This window comes from Aythya fuligula, chromosome 25, assembly GCF_009819795.1.
Source record: "Aythya fuligula isolate bAytFul2 chromosome 25, bAytFul2.pri, whole genome shotgun sequence".
NCBI lineage: Eukaryota > Metazoa > Chordata > Aves > Anseriformes > Anatidae > Aythya > Aythya fuligula.
The window spans coordinates 1,081,155-1,101,210 of NC_045583.1; the positions used below are offsets into that span (position 1 = coordinate 1,081,155).

General features: G+C 53.9%; 1 protein-coding gene across 3 annotated transcripts in view; it reads right to left on the minus strand.

The window, feature by feature from the left end:
- Positions 1–20,056, minus strand: part of PLXNA2 (plexin A2) — a 143,445-nt gene that overhangs the window by 65,054 nt on the left and 58,335 nt on the right. For all 3 annotated transcript variants that reach the window (XM_032203458.1, XM_032203455.1, XM_032203456.1), the window contains exon 4: positions 14,950–15,084. In XM_032203458.1, coding sequence (XP_032059349.1) covers positions 14,950–15,084 — 135 coding nt within the window. The remainder of the gene's footprint in view (positions 1–14,949; positions 15,085–20,056) is intronic.

Consider the following 20,056-nt stretch of genomic DNA (forward strand, 5'->3'; position numbering starts at 1 on the left):
CACGGCGCTGGAGCTCCTCTGACTCGCGGCTTTCCCCCATCCCTGTCCTGACAGCATCGCCCCTCGAGTGCCTGGCCACTTGCCACCCCTGGCACGCACGCAGACAAGGAGGCCACATTTTGTTTACCCTCCCTGCTCCGCAGAAAGCCCGGGGCTGCCCGGGGGACGTGTCTGGCCACCCACCTTGAAAGGGCTCCCACGTGGCCAGCTGGCCGCGGCGCAGCGGGGTGGGCAGCCCCGCATCTGCCCGCTCCCAACAGACCCGGGCGCTGTGCTCCGCCACAATGCGCCCTTTGTTCCCAGCCCTGGCGCGTCCTCGGGTGTCAATGACACTGGGAAGGTCTGACTGGCCCTTTCTGTTTGTTTTCTTGGCACACGCGAGCATCGTTTAAATAGCCCAGCCTCAGCTCTGCCCCGCACCTCGCGTGTGACCGATATTAGTATTCAGCAGCAGCCTGGCCTGGAGAATGGGCCAAGCGGGGAAGGACGGCTCCCAGCCCCTGCAGCTCCCAGCCCCTGCAGCTCCTGCGGGTCCCCTCGGCACCTCCCTGCCTGGCCAGGTCCCAGGAGAGCCCTGCACGTCCCAGGCTAAAGGATCCTGGCCAGGAGGGCTGTGGTGTGGGGATGTCCCCGTGCAGGTGGGCGCCTTGGGACGCTGCTTTCCCTTGGGGATGCTGCACCCTGGGCTGGGCCAGAGGCTTTGCTGCAGCCCCAGAGCCCCATTGCAGCCCCCCAGCCCCTCTGTGTTGGCTCCTGTCCATAGGGTCACGAAAGACTTCAGCACACTGCAGCACTCACACACCACCAGCCCTCGATTCCCCCTCCCGTGAGCCATCTCAGGATTCTCCACTTGTTTAAACACACCAGAAACCTGCGAGGGAATTCACAGGCATGACCGGCGTGTGTAATTGCATAGAGCCTGGAAAATCCAAAGCATTTGAATGCCCTAAGTAGCTTTAAAGGTCACGGAGTCGTATCATTACTGTTTTCACAGCCTGACCGTGGTCCTACTGCTCGTTTGCTCCAGAAACACGCCGTAACCTCGGCGGCTTTTTGCTAAGTGCTGCTCTCTAACTGCATTGTGCTGTCCTTGCCAGTCAATTTTCTGCTACTCTATCACTTTCCCATTTGTATATCATTACGTACGGCTGTCAAAAATATAATTTAAGAACCTGACCACCAGCGTGAGAAATGAACCCTCCTAAATATACCCCAAACTCTCCAGTTCTGAAAGAAAATGAGCTTTAAGCCCTTTCCCCAAAGAAGAGAACCACTGTCCCATGGCAGGCACACAGGCGAGGCCTTTGATCACTGCAATGGGCTGGTGACGAAGGAGCACGATAAAGCCCCAAAGAACATCTCAGGAGCTGACACAGCATCAGGAGGGAAGAAACAAGGAGCTGCCACAAGGCAAGAAGGGGACAGGAGGACAGGTCCCCCTCCCCGTGCCATTCACCAGCTGGCTCAGTGCAGGCTCGTGCTCTCCCAGACAGCAAGGAAAGCACCGAGCCCTCTCCGGGTGACAAGGACACACCAACACGGGAACAGGAGGGCTTGCCCTTTCACAGCAAATTACAAGAAGATTTGTATCATTACAGCACGGTTATATGACCATTGCACAGCACTCATTTCTTCCTCCTGGAACAGAAAGCGTTGCCAAGGACCTGGAGCTCCATCACAGACACTAACCAGCAGATGCAGCCAGCACTGCTGCTGCTTCCATTTTTTGGAGGCTTTTCCATGAGTGACTGAGCATCTCCTCTGCCTCCTCCTTCCCACTCTTCCCTCTGCTGGCAGCTTTGGATGCCCAAAAATGAGTGGGAGAACCTTACTGAGCTGGAGGCAGAGCGGGGAGCCACGGGCACTGCCAGCACCGCAGCACGAAGCCGCCCCAGGGGCTTTATGTGAAAAGTTTGTGTGAAATGCTGGAACGCCAGCAGCTGCAGCACGGAGACATCGCCACAACTGCCCCTGACAGCTCTGGCTGCTCCGATTTCTTCCAGCATCCTTGGAAGCTCGGGGGCAAATTTGCCGCTGGTGTAATGCTTCAGCTCATTTCGAGAGATCTGTGCCGAGCCTAGATTTGGCCCTGCATATTTTACTCCTGAGCCCAGCAATCAGCAGTGGAAATAATTTGCTGTGTGGCTGCTCTGATGTTGCCATCGTTTGTGCGTATCAAAATGACAAAGACATCAGGCCCTCAAAGTCCGATTGAAGAATAATTGGAAATCCAAAGTGGCACTAAATGTTATTTTCTAAATAAAATGCATTCAATTACAGAACATTGAGGCCATAAAGCATTTAAAAAGCTTAGTTAGAGCAGGAAAAAAACACAAGTATTCAAACCTTCAGAGACTTCATTATATGCACAGGATCCCCTCTATTCTTTGGGACAGGCAGGAGATAAAGAGAATGCAAAACAATGCAAATACTTCCAGCAGCCTGCGCTCTCCCAGAAGGGCCTGGATGCTTTCTCACTCGCCGGTTTTCATCTCAGCTGTTGCGTACAGCTTCCCCTGCTGCACACTGAGGGCTGTGTTCTCACACTTCCATGACAGACAGGCCCAGCTGACTTTGCTTCCACCAGCACCTTTTGTTGCAGGAGCGAATTTCCCAGCTTGCATTCACGTTCAGCAAGTTTATTCCATTAAAGCGAGCGCTCGTTCCTGAAATGCTGATGGCCTCCCGTGTTCTGCTGGCTCCTCTGCCATCCTGTGTCTGGCCACAGCAACACAGTCCTGCAGCAGCTCCCTTCGTGTGCTGCCCAAACGCCCGAGGAGCTCAGGTTGAAGCAGGGATGTCCCTGGCACCAGGCGCTGCCCTCCAGCCTCGCAGGCTTGGCCAGGTCTTTGTTCTGCACAGCAGAAACCAGCGGACGCTTGGAGGACGCACAGCACGGTGAGCGGAGAGGGGAGAAAGATCCCCTGCACTGGGCAAGGAAGAGAGATGAACCCAGAAAAAGCAGGGGACAGAGAACGTATTCCTGCTTCATCGTCTGCAGCGAGATGCTGCAGGAAGAGGGCAGGTTGCAGAGACGGGCTCTGATTCAGGGGATCAGAGATCTCCACCAGCACCCCATGGCAGCGTGCCCCGGGGGCTCCAAATCAGCCCTGGAGCTGCAGGGCAGGGACACGGCGGCACACGCAGCACGGATCCCGGAGATGGAGCCTGCGTTACGCGAGCTCTGCTCTCTCTTTATATTAATAACACCAATAACACAACAGATGCACTCCAAACTTGAGCAAACAACATAATGGCCATCAAGCAGAAGGGACAAAGGCCATCGTATTTCACGCGGCAGGAGCTGGTAAACCCTCGCTTCGAGCAGGGAAGTCGCAGCCAAACAAACATGACCCCAAGTGGAATCTATGGCTCTGGCAGGCACAGCCTCAGCCTGCACAAACAGGGAAAGATGAGATGCATTTATCTCAGATACTTCGTTTCAACAGCTTTCCTTAGCAGCTCCGCTCCCCTGAATTAATACATATTGCCGAGCAGGCTGCGGAGCGGGCTCGCAGTGGGGGAGATATAATTATTTACACGCCTGCTCCCCGCTTCCGTATGAGGATTAAAGACCAGGTGAGATTTCTTTGCACACTAGCTTTTATTTTATTTTTATTATTATTTTTTTTTCCTTACGAGGAGATAATTGTCACTGGAAATCACTCAGGTGCAGATGCAACAAATTGCTGACCCGCGGCTGATCTCGGAGAGCCGCGACAGCATCTCGCCTCCACCAATAAATACACAGCCGCGCAATGGGGGAGAGGGGAAAACAGCCTACACAGAGCCGAAGATGGATTTATTCCAGCCTCTGCTATAAGGCTGAAGGCTGGGAAGCCAAATCCCTCTCTCCCAGGGTTTCATTAGCTGGGAATGGCTTTCTAACGAGATTTACACAATCTTGCCCGGAGCCTACACATTTTGCTCTGCACCCAGAGACAATAACAACAGGGAGCTAAGGAGGTGCCTTCTTTTTCTCTGGTCACCCATAATTCAGGACTGTTACACTGCTGCCATCAATGTGATTACACAGAGTGCAAAAATAAAATCAGAACGTGCCCTTCTATAGCATTAAGTCTCCAATTTCAACTGACCCAAGCCAGGAAAATTTATAGTTATGGGGACCACGCTCAGTCCATTAAGGGAGGAGAGAAAATTGCCAGCTGGGATCCCGATGACATCCTCACCTCTCCTAGCGGCACGGCGCCAGGCACAGGAGGGCTGTGGGGCGCCCAGACACTGCTCTCCTCCTGCCAAAACCTGCTGCTGGAATGGGATTTCTCTGCACTTGGATGGGGGCAGCCGAGCTGAGCCCCACTGCACCTCTGGAAGCACAGAAAGCCCTAAGCTCACCCCCCCCCCATTATGTGCTTGAAGGATCAAAGCCTTTTTCTGGAGCTGGGTGCAGCTTTCTGGAGTGGGATACCCTTTTCCGACCCATTCCCATACCAGGTTTAAACCCCAGCCCCCTGATGTCCAGCTTTGCAGCAATGCTTCTCCCAGGATCCAACTGCCCCTTGCCTTTACCCTGCTGGGGACTGAGCTGAGCTGCCCAGGCAGGGCCACGCAGGCTGAAAGCAAAGCCCTGAACTGGGAGACTCCAGTTTGCCTTTGGCTAACAACTGGAGCTCGCCCTCTCCTCTCCGCAGTCGCAGGAGTGCTGCTTCTGGCACAGTTTCTCCAATAATGCCGTTCCAGCGTGGTCAGCTCTTTTTAAATGGAAAGGGTTTAAGCAAATTCTTTTTGTGGGCAGGATGTCTGCTTGCTCACACAAAGGCCCAGCCACACGAGGAGGAGTTATATTTTAACACCCATCCTCCCCTTGGATACCTTCCCCCCAAAATAATAATAAAAAAAAAAACACTTATCACCATGTTCTTACGGAGATATTAATAGCAGCCAAGACACTGACAGTTGCCTGCCTGTGAGTCACTTCTTAAAGGGCTGGGGAAAAGCCTGCAACTGGGGCTGGTTGGGAGACAATGGAAATATCATCCACGAGCTGCAGCACTGAACACCACGCTCACCGTAGCAGAGGAGATATGAGATGCTCACACGTGTGTGCAGTGTGTATCCCATGCAGCTGGGGCTACCCCCGGTGACTTGAAGCTCTTTTCAAGCTGCAGAACCCAGCCCCTACGCGGACAAGTGGCAAGAGAAGAAGCTGACAGCAGGGCAGGCTGCAAGCCCCCACGGAGTTTCAGCATTTTTTGGCTTTGGCCGTGCTGTGCTATCACACTTCCTTGTTATTTCTATCACCATCGTGAGTCCAAAGCACCGAGCAGAAGTGCTGGGTGTGCTGCTGACAGAGCACGAGGCAGGTCCCTGCCTCCAGCAGGCTGCTGCCCCACGGAGCCTGCACACCCTTGCACCCACCTCAGCTGCTAACAGGCCCCAAGGCTTGGGTCTCGTTTCTGTGCTCCTTCTACTGCTATGACCTTCATATTCCTCTGAGATGAGATTCCAAGAGGTCTTCTAACATTATTTTGGAAGCACCTCAGATGCTTTGATGGCCTGGTCACCACCAGGCTCCTCTGTGCTCATCCCGTCCAGCCCACGCGATGCGCTCACAGCGCTCCAGCTCTGTGCACTCGACTCCACTGCCACTTGAAAGGGAAGATGAATACTAATTAAGCAGCCATAAGGGCACCGAGCAGACAAATATGTGTTGCAAGAGAAACTGGGTAGACACTCTCTGAAGTGGAGCCAGAGAGAAGGGGAGGGAATGTGTCATTGTTTTTGGTGGCAGAACTTCAGAATAGCGTTCATCGCTTTAAATATGTGCATAAACCAAACCAAAACCAGCTCTATATGAGCGTGCTGGACGTCCCTTACTGCCCTAAAGCCTTCCTCCTCCTGCACTGTGATGTACGTGGCCGCCCTGCCCTCGGTGCTTTGTGCACAGGGTTTCACTGCACCCGCAGGCTGGGCACCGCGCGATTTCCATGCCAGCTTCCAGCACGCTGCGAGGTGCCCGTGCCAGCTCCTCAGCAACTGAGCAGCCCTCTGAGCTGCAGTCCTCAGGCTGCGAGGAGAGCTGGGATCCAAGCACAATCTTTTCCTGCCACCTCTTCAATTAAAAACCCACAAACCCTCCCATTTTTGCCCGAAGGTGGGCAGTGACAGGAAGCAGACTGGGTTATGGAGTAGCCTTGCCTTCCTGGTCAGCCCAAAAAAGAGTTCACGCCTGGAATGTTAATGGGTTCTTGTTGATCCCCAGGGAGCAGCTTGGCACCAAGAGGCACACCAAGCCTTGGTTGAAACTCAGAAGGCCGCCACAGATGGATCCAGCTGCTGCTCAGCCAAGCCTGAAAATGCTGCCGGTCCCTGCCCCTCGCAGCTGTGGCACAGGACGGGGACCCTGATCCCAGCGCTCAGGAGCCAGCCGGTGGTGCAGCACCACGGCCTCAGCACCGACATTGCTCGTGTTGATGAAGACTCCGTAAGCTCTCCATCACTTCAGGCCATGACTGGAGCCTTCTCTTCCTAAATCCAGCTCCCTGCGACTACGGAGTGTGGAACTTCTCCGTGATGAAATGAAGGACGGTGCTTTGGTGTGGGAGCGGGGATCGGGGAGGTTTCAGTCCAATCTGTTCCTACGCCGTATATTTCCTGGGTGACTTCGGGTAGGTCACGCAGCCTCTCTGTGCTTCAATTCCTCATCTCAGACGTGGTATTGCTGCTCCGTCTCATAGGGCTTTGGGGAGGAGAAATCTGTTAGCAGACAGCGAAACGTTCAGCCGCTGCTGCTTGCTGCAGGGCAGCCGGTGAAAATTCAGCAGCCGTGATAACTGCGCAGGCAGGTGGGCACAGAGGGAAGAGACAGGGCGATCAGCAGCCTCCCAGTGCAAGGAGCTCTTCCTAAGCTTCACCGTACTAAAAATGAATTATTTTGCACCCTCACAGAAACCCTTGGGCCCCACTGTTGGGAGTCCAGCAGCGGGTACCCGCGGTGCTCCCCCTGCTCCCAGCCCCGGGGCGGGGAGAGCCGGCGTGTTTAGTCTGCCGGGCACATTCCTGCACACTGCTAAAATAAATAGAGGATTATTAATGGAGCTTCTTTTCCTCACTAGCGTCGCCCAGAAATGCCAGAGCTATCGCACGGCTCCGCAGCGCGGGGCCAGGTCGCAGCAGCCGTGGGGCAGGGGGGCTCCGGCTTCGGGCAGCCCCATCCAGGAGCTGGGGGGGAGCTTCCAGACCCCCCAGGAGAAAGGGGACCCACAGCTGAGGGGCTCAGGACCCTCGCTGGGGATGCTGACCCAGCCCAGCCTCCAGAAAAAGTCTTCCAGCGAAGCCCCCGCACCCTCCTCTGCACACAGGTTCTGGCGCGCTCCAGAAAAATCTCAACATCTTCACCACAGCGAAGTTTTTCCCTGTCAAAATGTTTCCCCTGGAAGAGGAAGGAGGAGGGAAAGGCAGAAGAAAACCCACAAACAGTTGTTTTTCTGCTTTGCAACCAGCCTGAACTTTTATATTTAGTCCCAGCTTGAAACACATCACAGCCATTTCCCCCGGGGCAGAGCCATGGTTTCCAAGCTATCTGGAATCTGCAGAAATTCTTTTTTTTTTTCTTCCCCCTGAACATTTCCAAACTTTTCAAATAGTTTGGTGGGAATTTGGTTTTCAAGCTGCATACTTGTTTGTGCCATGGTGCCAGCCGGACTGGCCCAAGGATCCCACTAGGTCTGCGCATTCAGAGGTTTGGGCTGGAACCCAGTCTGCATTTTTCGGCCCTGCTCATTTTGGTGTTATTGCAGGAAACCATGTTTATAGCTGCGTTTCCCCCCTCTGATCTGAAACAAAAAAATGACAAGTGCTGTAATTGGACTGTAATCCTGAGCTGGCCAAAACCCAGCCGTCCTGATTTCGCAGAACTTTTCAGAACCTTGAAAGCAAGAAAAAAAGAAAAAAAAAAGGCCAAAGATGCTTGGGTTAGGAGCCGGGTTGGACCTGAACTCTCTTTAAATCCTTCTGTCCCTCGAGCCACGGGGCTCAGGGTGAGGCTCGAGGAGGAGCCTGGAGCCAAGCGTGGTGCGCTGGGGGCAGCTCTGCCTCTCACCAAGGGGGGGCCTGATCCTGCCCAGCGCCATACAGTGCTTCTGCAGCGTGTGTCCGTGGCAGTACTGTGTGACCAGTGTCCTTCCTGGCACCGTCCTCGCTCTGAGCTCATCGGAAGAGGATTTGGAGGGGCGAGCACATCGCCCACGCTCCCTTCCTGCAAACTTCAGGATAACGCGGCGACGCTCTGCACCGCGGCCCTTTTTCCATTTCACCCTTGGCTGGATCATTTTATGCATCTATTCCCTGTGCTAATTCAAACTAATTAAAGTATAAAATAGAATAATTTGTGCGATTTCAGCGCTCCCCTCGCCATATTGTGAGTTATGTTTCCTTTTTGTCAGCGCCCGGTGTGAACAATTCCCCTCCTCGCCGGCTGAACAGGCGCCAAACTCATTTGCTGAAGACCAACTACTGCAGGAGCCAAGGAAGGAGGGGGGAGAAGCAAAGACTTCTAAAAAGCTCTGATAGAAAGGAGAGGAATCGGAGGTTTACTGGTAAATTTCATAGCCGAGCACTTTCTGAAATGGGCAGAAATTACGGATTTCTCCTTCTAGTGATTTTCTGCCTCGGGAACGCAATTCTCTCCCTTCTCTCATTACTCCTGTTAAGGAGACCCGCGTCTGCCTGTCCAAACACACAGATTCAGCAGCCTGCTGAAGAAGACACAAGTCCAAAGAGCACCAGGCACCGCCAGGGTCCCCACTTGCAGTGGCCGGAGCAGTCCCGAGCAGGTCTGACCATGCCCTGCAGAGCCCTTGCCAGAATCTGGCCCTGCTGAAGTCACCCGAGTCCAAAGGGGGGCAAAAAAAAAAAAAAATCCAACAGCTCAGCACAGCCCATGAATTGCTCGGTCTGGTCCACAAACATCACCACCACGCACAGAGATGCACCAGAAATCCCAGCTTGCTTTTCAGATGGGAAGGTTTGACATTCACTTGTTGGTCACCCGCCTGTCCCACACCACAAAGCCATGGGGACGTGCAGAAACCAAAGGCACAGCAAAGGCCGTTGACGGGGTTGTTCCTCACCCCGTTTGTCCCCTTATAAATGCCTGATGCACTGGGGCTCTGAGGAGGAGGACTGGTGTTTCTGTGGCTGTGTACGTGCACACAGGGAAGTTCTGGAAGTATTTCAGGACTGGGGTTGCCTGTCTGAAAATTAAACAATAGGGCTGCGGATTAGGAGGAATTGGAAAGGGAAGCAAATACATGGGAACCCTGTGGCTGTGACTGGCAGGGGAAAAAATAGACTAATACAAAGCAAAAACAACACAAACTAATCCTGAGAGCAAACCTAGCAAGCACTTGAAAGGCACAATGACGTGAGCAGTGTCTGAAACACATCTCATTTACAAAACCAAACCCACTGACCCCAATGGTGAATTTTTACATTGGGGTGTTTTTTTACTGCATCTTTCGGGAAGGCTTACCTTCCAAGCATCTGTTACTCCAAAGACCTCTGCACCCTTGAAATCCTGGGCGTTTGGTGCTTGCACATAAACCTCAGAGGGCTCCAGGGTATTTCTGGGGCCAGGCACCAATGTCAGAGCTGTCGGCACGGCAGGCTGCCAGCAGGGCAGGGAACGGAGGCAGCACACTGCCCCACCTGCCTGGGCTGGGGCTTTGGGGTCAACTGCCATTAATTAGAGCATCCTTCTTGCCGTGGGTATGGTTAATGACCGCAGACACGTTTTTACCTGAATTGCTTAATTACTGCTAACTGAGCACAGGGAGGCAAGTGGCAAGAAGCCTGCATCAACTCCTGTGTTTTAGGACAGCGAGGCACGAGCAGGTGCTGCAAACCCCTCCGTGATGCTCCTCGGGGCCAGCAGCAGCAAGGACCACGATGCTCGCCCTTCTTGCCATGGCATGAGGGGAATCTTTAGGGGCCAGCATTAATCTTTGCCATGTCTCACCGAGCGAGAGGCAGAAGCACCGCTCTGCTCACAGCTCTCTGCCCCAGGGGCTCTGCACAGCACCCAACAGGAGTATCGGCATCACAGCAGCCAGGAGGAATCACCCGGGTTCTTGCTCGAAATCAACAGAAAGTCTGCCCAAATCCTCCTTGTCTGTCCCCAAAAAGCAGAGCCCGAGGGCAGCGCTGCTGGGGCCGGGCAGATGAGGGGCAGCCCTCGGGCAGGGAGATCGTGGGGTGCCCGATGCCCAACTGCATCTACTGGGGAACCAAGGATGGGTGGACGGATGGATAGGTGGGTGGATGGATGGGTGGATGCTCCTGCATCTCTCAGGCTGCTCTGCTAATTGACTTTACCTGCATTTCAGTGGGTGATTAGCTCCTATTATCTCTACCACGGGAGCGGTGAGGTTCCCAGTCACGGAGCAGGATGCTGCTCTGTTACCTAGCGTGTAAAAGCAGAATGAAATCATCCCCCTGTGGCAGAATTAATCGCTGAAGTAGCTGCAGATGAGCTCAGAGCGATGCTTCGGAGGTGATGAAGCTCACAAGGATTTTGGGGGCTGCTTACAGAAGATGCGTTTTGCATTTGCAACGCTGCGGCCACGTGCCTAATTAGGGAGGTGCTGCTTCACCCGGCGGGGAACAGAGACGCATCCTGTGACCTCAGAGCCTTATCAAAGGGATTTATGTGATGAGAACAAACAAGTTAGAGAGCATTACATTAGCTGGGAAAAAAATAATAAAGAAAAAAAGAAAAGGTGCTGGAAAATGAAGAAGGAAAAACATGTTGTAGTGCAGGCATGTCTGCAGGTAGGGAAAAAGCAGTGACAGCCCCCAGGGGTGGCTCCCCCACATCTGAAGGCACCTGGGAACCCCTCCACCGGGTCCTGCACCCTGAGCCAGGCAGCTCAGCTGCCAGGAGAGCCCACGGTCAGTGTCTGCAGCTCTGAATTCAGGAAGGGGAGAGACCTGGCCTGGCCACACTCCTCTGTACTGGCGCAGAGACACTCCTTCCAGCAAGCCCTGCGGTATTTTTATCCCACGGTTTTATATTTCGTGTTTATAGCCCTTGATTAGGTGGTGAAATCTTCTGGAGACGGCAATTCCTGCCCCGATGCCTGCCGTGCTTTTGATTGAGCCTCCGCTCGCTCCCAGATTAAAAATAACAAAATTCGCTCTTCTATCAAGAGCTGCAAAAATCTTTGGCCCCGGTTCCTCTGTCGCTTATATAATCCGTGTGCTGAAGTGGGCCCACCGCTTCCAACAGGGTTAACTCGTGACTGCTGAAGGTGTACGTGGGAGCGAAACCAAACCTCCTGCACACGCAACCAGCGCTGCGACAGCTTGAACTTGTGCAGACGGCAGAGATGGAGTGAAAAGGGGCTGCAGCCTCCGAGTCTTAATATTGCACTTGTCCTGCGGACCTTATTTAATTGAAGTGGGCTGAGATTTCCTACATTAAAAATCCCCACCGCCTTCCTCACGCACTGACAATGAATGCTTCGGGACTGAATTACAGAGCCGCTTTGTCTGAACACAAGCAGTATTTCTCAGAAAGCAAGGAAACTGAGAGGTTTTTCTGCCCAGGCAGGGGTGGTTGGGGTGGGCTCCGTGGCAGACCCAGCACCGAAATGAGAACATTTTTAACCCGGGGGCTCCCCACAGCACCCACAGCTGCTGCACCCCAGGGACACCACACAGAACCCCCAACACCTCCCAGTGCCTCCCAGCAGCTGCCGATCCTATTCCAGTCCCAGCACCCCCAGAGCCCTGCTAATGCCACACATCTCCCACCCAGCAGCACCTTGCCCTGTTCGAGCCTCGCGCAGCTTGTGGGCAGAAATGGTGTTTGCCTGCTAGAGCAATGCTGAGAAATGGATTTCTGTTTTAAATAGCCAGGGTCAGAATCGCATTTCTTTTGCCACAAGAGCTATTGGAAGCCAGGTGCAGTGGGAAGAGAGCCTGTAAAAGCTCCTAATGAGCACTCTTAAATCATGTGGTTAAAGGACTCGGAATAAGTGGCTGGAAGCAAAGTTTCTTTATCCTCCTCTCCCCCGGACTGGGCTGTGCAACTGTTGCTTCTGTGCTTTGTGGGAGTGAAATCAAATGTCAAATATTCTGCTTTGGAAGAAGTTGGCAATGAAACATGAAAGGCTCATGGAGAGCTCAAAAGGACTGTGGATAAATTGGAGAGAAGCACAGACAGGGCTGGGACAGGAGCCAGGGGGAGTGTGGCAGGACTGAGCACACAACCAGAGCTCCAGATTTTAGGATAAAGCAACCGCTTTCCCCAGCACAAAGCTGATCCTAGCTGGTGCTAGCATGGAAGGAAGACGGGCGTGATACAGAAATGACACGTATGCTTTGTGCTGGGAAGCATCTGCCTGCACATCACAGCCCGTTGTGTGCCCGTGCACAATCGCCGTCCACGCAGAGCATCGCATCCCTGCTGCCAAACACCCCACAGACACACAGAGCTCGGGACCCGCTACTGAGGGGAGCACGTTGCCTTGCTGAATCTCACAAAAATATACAGTTTGTTAAAGATATGTTTTGCCCCAGGCATATATCCTATTTCTTTCCCAGCAGATACTCAAAACGACAAACTCTGGACAATCCTCCCCCACCACGGGAACGCGCCGCAGCGCTACGAACAGCTGCTCTGCGTGTCATTCTGCTGTGGCAGAATTTCATTTTATTCCAGATTTCAAGCCTCCACAAGACATTTTTGCTGTGTATTTTCAGTCCTTCTACGGGCACTTCCCACTCTTTACAGCCTCAGATCTCACAATCCGGCGGACCTGTCTCCTTTTCTCGGGGCTGACCCCTTTTCAGTCACCGCGCTCCTTTACCACGTAGCACTTAGGAAAAAAAAAATACATTCCCCCCTCTATTTTGCTGAACAATCACATTGCCGGGAGTAGGGCGGTGAGGGTCACGGGAGCTGACAAAATCCATATGTAACAGCGTGCTGGGGTTTCTGGAGGCAAAGCTCACAGCTCCACGAGGGCAAAGGGCTAGGGACCGGGAGCACCAGCCCCGTGCCAGGAGCCTCACCCCGGGCACAGCCGTGCCAGGGCCGTGGCTTGAGGTGGAACTGGTGTTCCAGGAGTATTCTCTTCTTTGCTAACTCTCTTCACATCTTTTTGTTTAACAATTACACAAATTAGCACTTTGGTGAATATTAAGATTCTCGCGCCTCATAAAAGATGAGCTGGAGGTGCTCCCGCTGGATTTTCCTCAGGAACTGTTTCGGATGCGTGTTGGATCGCCTCCTCCCTGGTACGAGCACCAGGAGTACGTGGCTCCTGGAGAAAATGACCACATTAATGTCTTAATCAAGTCTTGATTTCAAAGTTTGCAGAGATCCTCGTTTTCACCATCTAATCCAAGCTCAAGCTGGGATGGGATCCTAAATGTGTGCCTGTTTGTGGCAGCTTCTGTCACTGGGCTGCTAATAACAAGCCTATTACGTCTTCTGTAACCACAGGAATTCACCCAGTTCAGTCTTTTAGCAGGGAGAAGATTCTGCACTCTTCTGAAGTGCTCATTCCCTGGCTTTAAGTCACTTTATAGCCAAGGAAAATATTTGCCTTTTTGTTCTGCTTTGCTACAGGTTGGTAAAACAGCTTTGCTAGCTTTGGAGGAGCAGCAAGCCCCCTGCTTGCTCCCTGCCTCCACCAGCAGGTCCCAGAGCTCTTCCCACTGCTGCCTCCCCTCACATCCCCCTCGGGGCAGGATGAGGGAGCACAGGTATCTGTGTGCTATCCACCAGCAGCTGAGGAAGCTCCCAGTGGCCAGGGGGTTAACTCACCACAACGCTTTAACGGCATCCAGACAGCTTCGGATGTCACCCTTCTCTGTCTCCACCACCCACAAGGCACCAGCCCCATTAATCTGAATTACACAGCTGTGAGTAATGGCCAATAAAACGCTCAGCAGCCAGTGAACCCAAAAGTCTGGCTCAGTGCTCGGGACTCCTCGCGTTTGCCTGTCTCGGAGAAGGAACCAGAAGACCCCAGATCTGCTGCAGCTGAGGCCCCGCGTTATTTACATTGGGCCGGCTCCCTCAGCAGCAGGCTCCCGTGCACTGCTGGCCATAAATTTCCATCATAATCATTTCAGTTTTGCTTTCCACAGCCTGGTCCCTCTCTGCGGAGCAGCAGTTTATCCTGCTCATAAACAAGCTCAGAGGAGGGGCTGCAGGGATGAGTCCCAGAGACACCAGCACAGCCACCCAGCTGCAGCCTCCTCCCGTGGGAATCTCAGGGGGGTCACTTCTTGTCTTAACCTAACGGCGTTGACGATCCCCAGCAAGAGTTTGGGTGGGTTTCTCCACAGAAATCCCCTTTTGGGAACAAGAAGCTGCCTCTGTCTTGCAGAATTCAGCCGGTCAGGATTGATGCATGTGGATGGTCGCGCTGAACATGCGAACAGACTCACGCCACCTCTATCTCACACGCTGTGCAAACACTAATGACATTTTCCTCATAACATCATGGTGTAACATAGGAAAAAAACAACTCCCTTACTGCAGACATTGCTTGCACAGCTCCTGCCCACACCACGCTGGGTCCCACCTCCGACTGGCGTCGCTCACCCACAAACATTTCGAGCACACCAGTAAATAAAAAATAAAGCCACCATAAAGGATGCTCAGACAAAGCTGCACCAACCCACACCACTCGCTGCAGGGAGTACACCAGCAACACCAGCAGCTCATCAAGCAGCCAGCGACAGGTCCGATCCCCAAAGCACATTCCCCTCGCAGCAGCCCAGCCCAGCCCAGTTCCCAATACTTGCAGACCACAACAAACCGGGACAGCTCTGTCCCTCCATGCACATATGAAAACCTCTGCCCAGGGGCAGCTAAAAGAGCTGCTGCTACCACGTCACCCACACCAACCCCATGCCCTGCTCCAGCAGCACCAGCAGCCCATGCCACGTGGAAGGAAGCCGGCGCCCTACCTGCCGCTCCGACATGACGTAGAGGTACTTGTGGTCGACGGAGAAGGCCATGTCTCGCAGCACCGGGCTCCCGTCCTTGAACACTGTCACCATCTCGTACTGAATTCCACCGTGGGGAGGACCATCTGCTCGGATCTGGAAGAAGCACAAATGATTACAGGTGATTTCACGGCGGCCAAATGCAGATTTTGTTTTGGGGGTGGAGGGTGAAGGGAAGAGGATGAGGTAAGGAGAGGGAGCTCATTCCAAATCTCAGCTTGCGACCTGGAGACAGAGCAAAGAGCTGGCAGGCAGCACGCACAGGAGCTAAAGGAGAGGTTCCTGTCATTTCCCCAGCCCCTGAGAAGGAAGGATAAATATTTCTGCCATGAGGTGAGCTTACAGGCTGTCCTCGTGCCATGACTGATCACGGGCATCCAAGAGCAACAGTGACTGCAAAGCAAGCTTTTTATGCCCTCCCCAAACCAAACGACTGCAGGACTCCACAGGCAGCACAACTGGGCCAAATTACCACATAGGTGGTTTCTTTTTTCTCCATACGCACCAGGAATGACACTCAGACAACCACCAGTGCCTCTGGCTGCCACGGGAGCTTCCTCAAACCCCATCTCTTAACACCTGGTAGCTGCTGCTGCTGCCGTCCTGCTCCTTCCGAGCACGCAGGACTCGGCAAGGAGCAAGCAGCCCAGCCTCAGTGCTGAGCGAGCAGGGAGCTATCACAGCAGCCATATGGCTCGCTCACTCCGACGGGCTCCGAGTACCAAACCACCCCACGGAAACACGGCTCCCTGCTCCTGCAGGAAAACAGCCCGAGCTGCGACAAATCCCAGCGCTGAGCGGCTGCTGCTGAGATCGTGCCATCTCTTCCAAAAGTTAATAATTCATGGCCTGGGGAGCCGTGCGAGGGGAAGGGAGGAGGATAAACAAACAATTTACATTGTCTTTCCTACCAGGATTTGCATATTTGAAGAGCCATTTGATTGCAACACGGTGTCTACATCGCTGCGCACGCCGCAGGGGGAGGCGCGAGCAGCCACGTGCCCCGGTGGGTGCAGCCACCGGTGGCCCCATGCTGCGGGGGGGACACGCTGGGGACCCCCAGTCCCCAAACAGCCTCCGTCCCAGAGGTGCCACCTGCTGAAGCTTTGCTCCAGGCTGCTGTGCCGGGTCCCCTCGTGCTCTCGGTTTACTCGTGCCTGACTGCTGCACAGAGGCAGAGGCGCGAGGAAGCGGCTTTGGATAAGTCAGAGCCTTCAGTAGAGGCAGGGCAGAGCAGCAGGGAGGGATATCTGGTTTTCTTTCTGGTTCACATCCCCTTAACAGAAGAGATCAGGCTGTTAAGCGTCTTTAGGTTTACCTGAGAAATGGGCCAGCCCAGCAGGAGACACAAGGGCATCCTCACACACATCCTCTGCACCCTCCTCCAAACAAATCCTCCTCTAGAAAGAGCCCCGCCGCCTCCTGCCATGCATAGACGTGCTGGGTACGCAGATGCAGTTCTTTTCTGGATTTCTCTCCTTCCTCATTAACTTCCAATCTGATTTTTTTGTGGCACACAAGAAGAGTAACAGGAGGTCTGGCTTGACACCCATGGCCAGATCCAGGGAGCCTCCGGCAGGGTTAAGCCGTCAGCCCAAGACTTCCTCAAAAGCCCTGAAATTTCAGATGGGAAAATGCAAACAGGGTCAGATCCTGCTTTAGTTACACCTGTGCCAGTCGGACACCTCGCAGTCCCACACCTGCCCGTGCTGAGGACGTGGGGACACCACGAAGTCAGCTGAGGAATGAGCAGCAGGGACAAGCTGTCAGGGACACAGCTGCTGCCACGCAACCCCCTGGTTATTGCCAGACAGGAATGGAAACGCCAGACACGAAGGATCAGCAGCCTTTGTAAAAAAACAACTGTTTTCCACAGTTCCCTCGGGGGCACCGGCAGCTCGTTAAATCGAGCTTCTTCCTAGTAATGAGGTCAGACAGGGCTAATAAAGAGAGATACCACCGGACAAGCCTCGTGCAGGCCAATTCCGACTGGGAATTGAGGCTTTGGGCTGGAGGCAGGAGGATGTCCAGGTGAGCTGGCCCCACGCGGGGAGCCCGGCTGGGTGCAGGATGCCCCTTCCCATAGCCTGGCACCCACAGCTGACCCTGCTACAGCACGTCCTGGTGGCCACGGGGGCTCTGGTGCTCTGCATGGGGCTGTGAGCCCGGTGTCTCCCCTGTGCCCCCAGCCCCGTGCCTGGCGAGACGGGGATGAGATGTGCCCGCTGATGCCCGGGTGCTCCACTGCCTGGCTTCCTGAGGGCTCGGTTTCCATGCCAACAGATGATGATGTCAGACGGGAAGAATGATGATTCCTGCGAGTGAGGAAGAAGAAAGGGATCATCTCCGCAGCAGGAAGCTTCTTGTTGACGTTTGGAGAGAGAAATGATTCCCCTGCCCAGCTCACAGGTGTGCTTCCAGCGCCAGGCAGGAGTGCATCCAAACACGGTGCCACGGACACCGGGAAGACGAGGGGCAAAGCTCGAGACAGACCCAAAAGATGATCTTTTTTAAGGGTTTGGGGCTCTGGGAGAGCCTTCCCACCTCTGGCTGTGTGGGGTGGCAGTGCCCACCCAGCCTCTCCCAGCTGCTCGACCCCTGCCCTGCGGCAGGGCAGCGGTGCAGGCCGAGCTGTGCAAAAAAAAAACACCCCACGTGCCGAGGCAGAGCGCGTTCCAGTTCAGGAACCCACCGTCCTTCCACAGCATCACACAGATGTCAGCCTTTGATACCCCCACAATACAGGCAGCGTGCATAAGCTCTGCATTATCTTAGGAGATTAGCAAAATACCACATTGTGCCGTGGATCTGTAGCAGGGGAGCACCCCCGGTGATAAGGGTAGGAGCTGTTCAAGGCTGTGACGTGGAGCTCCAGCGTGTGCCTTGTGCTGAAGTTTTGGATCTTTATTTCGCCCGGCCTGCACCAGAACTAGAAAACATTTGGATTCCGTTCCAGGTCCTCCCAGCAGGCTCCCATTAGAAGACATTGAATCTCTTTGTAGGAACTTTCCATGATTAAATTACCTGTCTGCTTTCATTATTAGTGTTTCAATGAGGGTGGCTCTCGTGATGAAACGCTCGGTGCCAGAAAAACAGCTCGATAAGTCCATGCCTGCAGGGACTGATTCCCCAGCCCAGATGCAAGGTCACCCATCACCTCCCCGAGCCTCAGGATGTCCCCACGGACACAGGCACCCGACGGGGAGCGGATCCCAAAGCCCTGCAGTGCTGCTGCCCTGGGGGAACCTCACCAAACGTGCTGGGTGGGCACCCGAGGTGCTGCCCCTCACCACGCAGCACCAGGCGCCGGCTGCACGCGCTTCCCTTCGCCTTTTTGTACCGAACGGTGACAAAGCGAGAAGCCCAGCCAACCCTGCAGCCTTCAGACTGCTCCTTTCGTGCTAGGATTTCTCACCCTCCAGGGCGAACACCATCAAATAGCGTTGTGTTTGTGTAAAATGGACGTTTCTAGTAGAGCTCTGTCGGCGCCGGGGATGCGCACTGGAGCGTTGCTGCATCTCCTGCCTGAAATAGAAACTGGAGGCAACAGCAACAGCCCTCGCTACCGAGGTGCATCTCTGCAGAATTGCCACATTTTTTGCCGTTTAAGCCTGCACGTTTCAGCTCTTGGGCATTTCCCATTAAAGCTCCCCATAAAGCTCTAGGATGGATTTCTTGCTTCAGTGCTGGAAATTTAGCAGAAAGACTGTCACTGGCAGCAGGCTTCTGAGGCAGGCTGGAGCACAGCACAGCTTGGACAGCCTTCACCTTCCTCCTTCTGTCCCTGGTTCTGTGGGGTTTTTCCTGCCTCGACCTGGCACTAAAGGAAGTTTCCACAAGCGAGAGACTCAGGAGAGCAAAAGCTCCCCAAAGACAGCACAAGATAAATAAATATCAGTCCAGATTTTCTGTGCGCGCCTCCACCAAATAATCTTTGCAGAAGGGATTTACATTTACTAATCCAATTTAATTAAACTAGGCTATTCCACGAGCACATCAAACCGAACAGGAGGCGAGATGCAGAGGCTGATCAGCCCCTTTCGCTCTCCCCCCCGTACACATTTCCCCGCAGCAGCATCACACCACACGCAGCCCATGCTGCTGCCCGCGCCTTGCTGGTCCTGCATCGTCTGCCTCTGACACCCACTGAGAAAAAAGCACAGCAGTCTCCAGGAGGGGAGAACACGGAACAGAAATTGCAAATCTCTAGACAAGAAGCTTCCAAGAGCCCTTCAGGCCCTCTGTGAAATTCTTCTGTGCGTAAAGTACCTCTCGAATTCCCCCTGAGCACCGCTGACATCAGGTAGCGGTGGGATGCTCCGGGGAGCTGGGTCGGAGCCATTTGCAGGTCATTAATAAACCAGAGGGAAGCTGAGCGATTTGTTGGGCATGGAATGGTGAGGCCATGGTGGATTTGGGATCCGAATCTGCTATTGCAGGTGTGGGGGGGTCCTGGGCACCCCCACCATGTTCCCATCTACTGGAGGAGAAACCCAGCGCCGAGGAGCCGACCTGCCCCGCACGCACCTCCTGCTCGCAGGAACAGCAGCAGCGTAATTTAGCTCCCTGCTCTCCACTTGGGAAGTCTCCCCCTTGAAATTAAAGTGAAATAGTAATCCCATTAAGTATCTTTCCTTAAATCACGGGTATGTCCGTGAGGAAGTTAATGACAGCCCTTACATGCACGTTCCAGTTAAATCAGCATATCCAATTAACTTCATTACCTGGAGGCCCTCTCACATCCCAGTCTCCTTCTCTCCTGTCACATTTTCTTTATGCATTTTTCCCAGATTAGGACAGAAGGCATCTGTCTTGGTGGGCATCACCTTTATTTTTACCCCACAGACAGTGCTGGGAAGCCTTGGCAGACGGGTTCACTCCACAAAGTCACGGCGCTGCCAGGCTGCGTGGTTTGTCCCAAAACAGCTCCCCAGGACCAAAACGATCTCGTCTCCCTGGGAGCAGAAAACTCATCCTCTTCAGAGTTACACTGACTAAACATTAATTACACTCATTAATTGCCATTGGGGTGCCCTTATACAACTCCTCAGGATCACCAGGGGAGCTC